General features: G+C 66.6%; 2 protein-coding genes across 2 annotated transcripts in view; both read right to left on the bottom strand.

Moving 5' to 3' along the window:
• Positions 1–1319: 1319 nt before the first annotated feature.
• EMIHUDRAFT_237062 (hypothetical protein) lies at positions 1320–3539 on the bottom strand (the record flags this gene model as incomplete). The annotated part of the gene is made up of 6 exons (XM_005778517.1): positions 1320–1555; positions 1641–1684; positions 2173–2273; positions 2352–2432; positions 2512–2628; positions 2898–3539. 6 exons carry the CDS (start codon positions 3537–3539, stop codon positions 1320–1322), a joined length of 1221 nt encoding a protein of 406 aa, XP_005778574.1.
• A 2909-nt stretch (positions 3540–6448) lies between these two features.
• The window catches only part of EMIHUDRAFT_115205 (hypothetical protein), a gene marked incomplete at both ends in the record, with an annotated part of 2920 nt that continues 1644 nt past the window's right edge, over positions 6449–7724 (bottom strand). Inside the window, 3 exons of the mRNA XM_005778518.1 lie at positions 6449–6733; positions 6767–6967; positions 7047–7588. Coding sequence (XP_005778575.1) covers positions 6449–6733; positions 6767–6967; positions 7047–7588 — 1028 coding nt within the window. The remainder of the gene's footprint in view (positions 6734–6766; positions 6968–7046; positions 7589–7724) is intronic.

Here is a 7724-nt window from a genome sequence, read left to right on the forward strand (position 1 = left end):
GTGGAGGGCGTGATGGATGCGCTGGAGAAGGCCGCCACCGCCGCCACCGCCAACGCCAACGCCGCCGCCACCGCCAACGCCGCCGCCGCCAACGCCGCCGCCGCGCCGCCGCCCCTCACTCTCAACCTCTCTGGCCCGGGCGGCGCTGCGTGGGGCGACGGCGAGATGGCGGCTCTCGTGCGGCGCCTCGTCGGCCGCCCCGCGATCGCGGCGCTCCTCGGCGAGCTGTTGGCGCACGTCTCCGCACGCCTCCCCACACCTCCCCCCACATCTCCCCGCATCTGCCCGCAGGCGAGCTGTGGGTTCACCACACAAGCCTCTCCGACGAGGCGGCGAGCCCGCTGAGCGAGCTGATCCGCGCCTCGCCCCTGCGCGAGCTGCACGTCTCGGACTGCAACCCGGGCCTCTCCCTCGACGGCGTCGAGGCGCTGGCCGCCGCGGCGGAGGAGGCGGGCCGCGGCTCGGCCCGGTTAGGGCGTGCGTGGGGCGTCGCGCCTCCTCACCTCTTGGCTGTGGGCAGGCGGGCTGCGGCTCGTCGTCGCGGCCGCGCCGCCTGTACATCAACGCGCGCCACCTCCCGCCCTCCGCCGAGGCCGTGGCGATGCAGAGGTCCTTCGCCGCGTCGGTCACGCTGCGGCTCGGCGGCGGCCGCGGCGGCGGCAAGGGCTCGCCTTCGCCGCAGGGGAGAGGCAAGGGCTCCCCCGCCTCGCAAGGGAGGAAGGGCGGCGGCAGCGGCGGCGGGCGGGCGCACCACAAGGGCGGGAGCCCGGCCGGCAGGGGAGGCAGCCCAGGCGGCAGGGGAGGCGGTCGGGGCGGTCGGGGCCGTGGCGGCGGGTCCGCCGGCCGCGGAGCTGCTGGCATGCCCGTGCCGGCGGGGGGGTCGGGCGGCAGGATGCCCCCGGGCAAGGGGAGCGGAAGGCACCGATGAGGCGATGAGAGACCGCGCAGTTCTCCAAAAAGGACCCGGGTGTGTCGAGCAAGTTACAAGTACACATGACAAGTTTCAACACCCCCCCCCCCTGCCCCTCGCCCCGCGGCCCCGCTCGCTATTGAACAATCGAATCGCTCTCTCGCCACGGCCCACGCCCCACGCCGCGCACTGCGAGCACACACACACACACACATCACGTCTCGCCCTGACACCTCACTCGGCCGATACACTCGCCACGAAGCAAAACTGCGTGTCAACCGAGCTACCTGCGGCACAAAACCTGTGGTTGTTTCGCGCGCCGCGCTTTGCACACTCAGAGCGCCGCCGCCGCCCGTGCTGGCGCCTGAGATGGCACCTGGCACGGCGCGCGGCCCTGCCCGGGGCCCGCTCACTCGCAAAAGAGCTTGGAGGGGAGGATCAGCAGGCCGAGGATGAGCATGCCGGCGGCGGCGTACTTGACGCCGTCCCACGGCTCGGAGCGGGTGAGCAGCAAATGCGCCGCCGCCGGGGCGATGAGGGCGATCATGGTGGCGCCGGTCGAGCCGACCAGCGACACGATCGCGCCCAGGTCGGTCACGCTGAAGGCGGTGAAGCCGGTGAGGAAGAGCACGCCGACCGTGATGCCTGCAGCGGGAGTGCACCCGTGTCAGGGCGCGAAGACGGTCTCGTGCCGTGTGTTCAGAGCACCGCGCGAGTAAGGGGCTCCGACTGCAGTGGATGAAGCCGAATCCAGCCGGATCCAGCCGGATAAAGCTGGATAAAGCCGGATCCAGCCGAATCCAGCCAAACACACCGCAACACAGCCGAGTCCGTGTCCTCTCGAGTGCAGGTTGGCACACAGCTGTACTATACTCCGCATCTAGGCCGCGGTGCCGATCTCGCGGTGCGACTGCAGGAAGAGGGAGCCCCGGCCGACGCCTTTGCGGTGGGCCTGCGACTCGCGGTGCTCGTACTCAAAGTAGGGCTGGGAGAGGCGGAGTGCCTCGGGGTCGGTGGGCGGCACGAGGAGCTCGTAGATGGAGAGCATCGACACGCGCCTACCTCCCTCGACCCGCCTCGGGTGATCTCGGGCGATCTCGGGCGATCTCGGGTGATCTCGGGTGATCTCGGGTGATCTCGGGCGACCTCGGGTGATCTCTGGCGATCTCTGGCGATCTCGTACGACCTCGGGTGACCTCGGGTGGATCTATAGTGACCTCGGGCGAACTCGGCTGTATCTCGGCTACACTCGCGTCGGGAACATCTGCAGCGGGTAGTTGCACAACACGACGATGCCAAGCACGGTGCGCGCCGCAGAGACGTACGGCGTGACCGGGTAGGCGTTGATGATGTTTGAGGTGACCTATACCGCGCAGGAGGCGGCGAGTCAGCAAGAGCAGCGGCACGTCGTCGACGAGGCGCTGGCGATGTGCGAAGGGACGTTGTCGCCAAAGGTCAAGTAGCCGCACGAGGCGATCACGAGGTAGAGCAGCAACGGCAGCAGCGGCGAGCCGTAGACCACCTGCGGCTCGGGTCGTCTCGACGTCATCTCGACATCCTCTCGGGCCCTCTCGGCAGCAGCGGCGAGCCGTAGGCCACACCTGCGCCTTCCGCGCGGCTGTCGGGTTGGCGAGCTCGCCGACGGCATTGTACACGTTCTGCTGGCACGTGTACGCGTTGACGAAGAGCGGGAGCGTGCAGAAGACGCGCATCGGCGCCTAGCGCAGGCAGCTCGGCTGGTCCCCGCTGACCTCGGGCGAGCTCGGCTGATCTCGGCGATATCTCGGCTAGACGCGCGTCCGCCCCTGGCGCAAGGATGCGCCAGAGAGTCGGGGCCGGCCGCCTTTGTGCCGTGTGCGCAGGCCGCGTCGCGGCAGTGCAAGGGCTGGTGCTGCTTGAGCACAGTCGAGCCCGTGTCGTCTCGGGTGCCAGCTGGACTCCCGCAATCTGCACACACACACACACACACACATCTAGAGCGGCACACCGTCGAGCCCCAGGTGACGGGGCCTCCGCAGTGGCCGTGAGGGCCGACCTTGGCCGAGACGCCGGGGCACGGGTCGAAGGCGGAGCCGGTGGGGACGACCCCCATCACGACCACCATCAGCACGATCCCGATGAGGCAGCAGATCGCCACCGACGACGACGCCTTGAGGGTGTCGAGGTTGCGGAAGAGCGACGCGGGCGAGACGGCGAGGATGGCGACGAGGACGCACGTCTTGCGCGGGAAGCCCAGCGCGGAGAAGCAGTCGGCGGCGACGATGAGGTACGAGGCGGCGCACCCCACGCAGTTGATGATGACGGCAAAGTCGATCAGCAGCCCCGAGTTTGGCAGCGCCGCCTCGCACACCGTCGCAAACGTCGCGGGCGCCTTGACCTTCTCTCCGCTGCTGAGGAGGAGTTTCAGGCTGAGGGAGCAGAGGCCGGCGGAAGCGATGCAGAGCAGCGTGCCGGAGGCAAAGCCGCCCAGGTGGTACGCCGACGGCAGCGCGAGGATGCCCGTGCCCATGCAAGTCGAGGCGAGATTGATGATGCACGAGGCGACGGACGCCTTGCCGCCCGAGGGCGAGGCGAGCGGGAGGGCGTCCTGACTGAGGCGGTCGTTGGACGACGGCCTCATCGACGTCATGGCTGTTAAAGGCACGGGGTCACAGGGTCGCTGCACAGGGTCCCCGCTGCTCTCGTCGGCCTCCGATATCAACCAGCCACAGGGTTCCGGCTCCTAGCCAGATAGGGGGTCTGCCAAGTCGCGCCAAAACGCCCTACCTACCTACCTATCCCCAGGCCGCGCAGCGAAGCGAAAAAAGACGAAAATAGGGGGTACCTACCTATTGCGGGGCCCTCTGGGGCGGTCAAAACCGGACCTACCTACCTATTGCACAGCGGGGCCAGCCAGTGGGAACAGACCCCCTATCTGGCTAGGAGCCGGAACCCAGCAGGAAAGGAATTCGCCTCGCCGGACTGGCGCACACAGGGCTGGAAAATAATTCTAGCGCACGCAGACTGGAAATACGCACGGACTGTTTACTTCCTCCGGCGGAAAGAAAAATCGGCACAAGATCACCCGGTGAAAGAGTCAAGTAATTACGTCGGCCTCCGCACAAGCAGGAAAAGAATTTTACGAGCACGCGGTCGCACGACACGATTCAGGATTCACGCGACAGGCGAGGCGCGGGCGACGGCTTCCTCAGAAGCCGTCGCCCGCAACACAGGAGCAGTCAAAAGAATTCGCCTCTGGGCCTCCCTTGGGTTACTATCCTACCTACCGACCTGGGTGGTCTGTTTTCTTTCTTTCTTTTTGGCGCACACAGGGCTGGAAAATAATTCTAGCGCACACAGAGCTGGAAATAATTCTAGCGCACGGACTGTTTAATTTGTCCGGTTGGTGCAAGGGCTTCTCGGTCACCTCGCCGAACACGCAGCTGATACAAGCTGGTTCGGCGAATACTCAGGATGCGTGCCTCGACGCTTGTATAGCCGGCGCGTACGCCACGTGCGCGTGGCAGTGCAACGGGTGTTACGGCTCCCGGGGGTTGCCATCACCGCGGCCGATGGGCATCCAAAGTGACACGACCGGCACCTCTGATACTTCGTTCGCGACCTGCTTCCAGTACGCTTACTACCTAGGCGCCCAGCAGCCGCGATGCTATGCAAACGAATGGGATGCCGACGGCCAGCCAAATGCAGGTTGCTTTACGTGGTGCTGTGACGAGGATGACGCGTGTCCCGCCGAGTGCGCAAGCGGCGAGACGGTCGCGTACTGCCACATGAAGGAGCACTGCACCGATTCCCGATTCCCGTTCCCGTCTACGTGTGCTGACAACGTGTGCTACAGCGAATCGCAGTACGCCTCGTGTGGTTCGAACCCCGGTGTGCTCGACCATCGCACACGCCCGACCCGGGTGGTGAACTCTAATGCTCAATTTGTTGCCTGCAGGCCCCTCGGTTTGGTGCTGCACGGACGATTCTTGCCCTACCGACACCGAGAACCGCTGCGCGCCTGCTCCTCCGCCTGCTCCTCCACTTTTGAGTCACGCCTGGAATTCATCCCTTCAAACCTGCAAAAAGGCTTTCCAGGGAACGATGGCTGCGATGGGATCGATGGTTCTCGTCGACGCAACGTTCTACGCAGCGTGAGCTTAGCACCCCGAGTGGTGACAGGACTCAAACGACGCTGCTCTTTCACGAGGGGGCACCAAAAAATAGGTACGAGGCCACCAAGGAGGCTCTCCCGGAAGAGGTCGCCCGCCCTGTTGGCCCCAGTGTACTCGCACGCGCTTTCTCACCCTTATCCGTACTCGTAGTGCCCGGATACCAGCAAAAACGCTGACACCATGAAGTCGACGAAGCAGTATGCTGAGAAGGCAATCCGGAACGATTTGATTGCTTGCGCCTACTCGCCAACCCAGTTCCTCAACTCCACCAAGGCTCTGGGAGCAGCAGCACAATCGGATGCCCAGGCGGCAGATGGGAAAGGTTGCGGGCCCTTGACGCAGTCGATAGCAAATTCTTGCAGCGATGCGGTATCGGGCATGAACCTGACAGGTTTCAATGCAAAGCTGGTGACAGACTATTGCAAAGGCATCCTCTGCGGCGTCATGAAGAAGGCCGAGAAGGCAGCGGCTGAGGAAGGAGCGGAGAGTTTCACGTGTGAGGAAGCAGAGGAGGAGGCGGAGGAGAAGGAGGAAAAGAAGGAGGAGGAGCGCGAGGATGAGATGAAGGAGGAGGAGGAGCAGGAGCAGGAAGAGCTCAGCGAGGAGGAGCAGGAGGAACAAGAGGCTCTTCAAGAGGAGGCCGCAGACGAGGCGGCTGAGGAGGCGACAGAGGAAGCCGCAGAAGAGACCGCCGAGGTTGCTGCCGACGCGTCGATTGACGCTGCAGAGGATGCCGCAATCGAGGTTACGGCCGATGTGAGTGAAGCGGCATGCCGTCCTTGCACTCCGCCCCACCCCCTTTTCTCACTCTTGCCTTAATGTTTTGCAGGCGGGTGCCGATGTCCTGGGCGATGTCCTCCTCTGCTGTTGTTTCTGCTGGATGTAATCGCGCGCCATCTGGGGTCGAACCCCGGACGAACCCTCAGCCACAAACCTACCCCGGGGGAGGCTCTCTCTCCATAGGGGTCCAGGCAGAGGCGCGCGTGCCTCTGGCGCATGATAGGGATGGGGGAGAGGTGCATCGGGCCGGATCCGTTCGTCGCGCCGTGCCACCTGGTGGGCCGGTGCGGGTGTAATGGGGGCCGTGTCGTTTGACGGGTCGGGTCGGATCCGTTCGTCGCATTGTGTCGTTATAAGAGTGGCCGATGCGGGTGTAATGGGGGCTTTCGTTGTCGTAAGAGTAACGAAATAATTTTATGGACATGTGTGTCTCCGCCCTGCAGCTGCACGATCTTGGTGTGAGGGACCTTCAATCCGCCCCCTCACCCCTGCGCCCTGGTCTTGGTATAAGATTTTTCTTTTCCAGGTCTGAAAATCACCACGACAAAGAGAGTGCACCATTGTACAACATACAGACGCTCGGGCTCGGAGACCAGGGCAGAGCTCACTTCTTCTGCTGCGCCTCCTTCAGCTTCGCCTCCGCCTGCGACTTGAGTTGGGCAAACTTGGAGCCAAATCCGCCCAGCCCACGCTTTGCCTGCTCGGCCGAGCCGCCCGGCGGCGGCTGTGCCGACGGCGCCATCGAAGTGCTCCGGTCGTCTTGCAGCGCGAGCAGGTCCGCCTTGAGGCCGGCCTCGCGCACGCGCAACTCGTCCATCTCCGCCTCGGCGCGTGCGAGCCTCTCCTTGGTCGCCTCCCGCTCGTGCCGCGCCTCCGCCAGCTGCGACACCTGCGGGGCGGGCGAATGCGTCGGTGAGGTGACACGGTGCTCATTTCCCGGGCCGAAGGAGGGCAGCCGCGCCAGCTGCTGCATCTCGGCGGCGTCGGGAGTCTGCAAGGCCCGCGCGCTCTCGAGCTCGTCCTTCAGACGCTGCGCCTCCACCACCGCCTGCAGCCGCTGCGCCTTGAGGGCGGCGACCTCCGCCTCGCGCTCCTCCTCGCGCTGCCCGTCCCGCTCGTCCGCCTGCAGCGGCGCAAGAGAGTCGCCGGGGAGCGGAGGGGAGAGGGGCGAGCAGCGGGCGATGGGGCGGTGAGGGACGCACCTTGCCGCCCAGCTTCTTGAGCAAGCCGCCGACCCCCTCCAACCCTCCCCCCTTCCCCCGCGCCGCCTCGGCCGCTGCGGCCGCCGCCTCCGCCGCCGCCGCCGCCGCGCCCGCCTCGGCCGCCTGCGCCTCTGCGGCGACAAGCGACTGGATGGCAACCTCCCGCTCCTCCTGCGCGCGCGCCGCGGCGGCCTCCGCCGCCGCTCGCGCATCGTCGACGTGCCCCAGCTGCACCTTGACACGGGCGAGCTCCTCGACAGCCGCCTCCGCCACCGCCTCTGCCGCCGCCGACGCCGAGCCTGCCGCCCCCCTCGCCGCCGCCTCTGCCCTCGCCGCCTCCGCCTCTGCCCTCGCCGCCGCCGCCTCTGCCCTCGCTGCCTCCGCCTCCCGCAAGGTCTCAGCCGCCGCGGCGCGCTCCGCCGCCGCCGCAGCCCGGTCGGCCTCCGCCTCGCCCCGCGCCCGCTCCGCCTCGGCCAGCCGCGCCTCCGCCTCCGCCTCCGCCTCCGGGCTTAAGAAGTCATCCGAAAGCTCCCGACCCCGCCCTGGCGCTACCCAAACCCGGGGTCGGACCCCCACCCCGCCTGGCAAGGGGGTGGCCCGCCCGACCCCTCCCGATCGCCGGGGGGTCCCCCTTCCCCCTGAAGCCAAGCTTCCGTTCCTCCGCCCCCGGGGAGGGGG

The sequence above is a fragment of the Emiliania huxleyi genome (assembly GCF_000372725.1).
Source record: "Emiliania huxleyi CCMP1516 unplaced genomic scaffold EMIHUscaffold_244, whole genome shotgun sequence".
NCBI lineage: Eukaryota > Haptophyta > Isochrysidales > Noelaerhabdaceae > Emiliania > Emiliania huxleyi.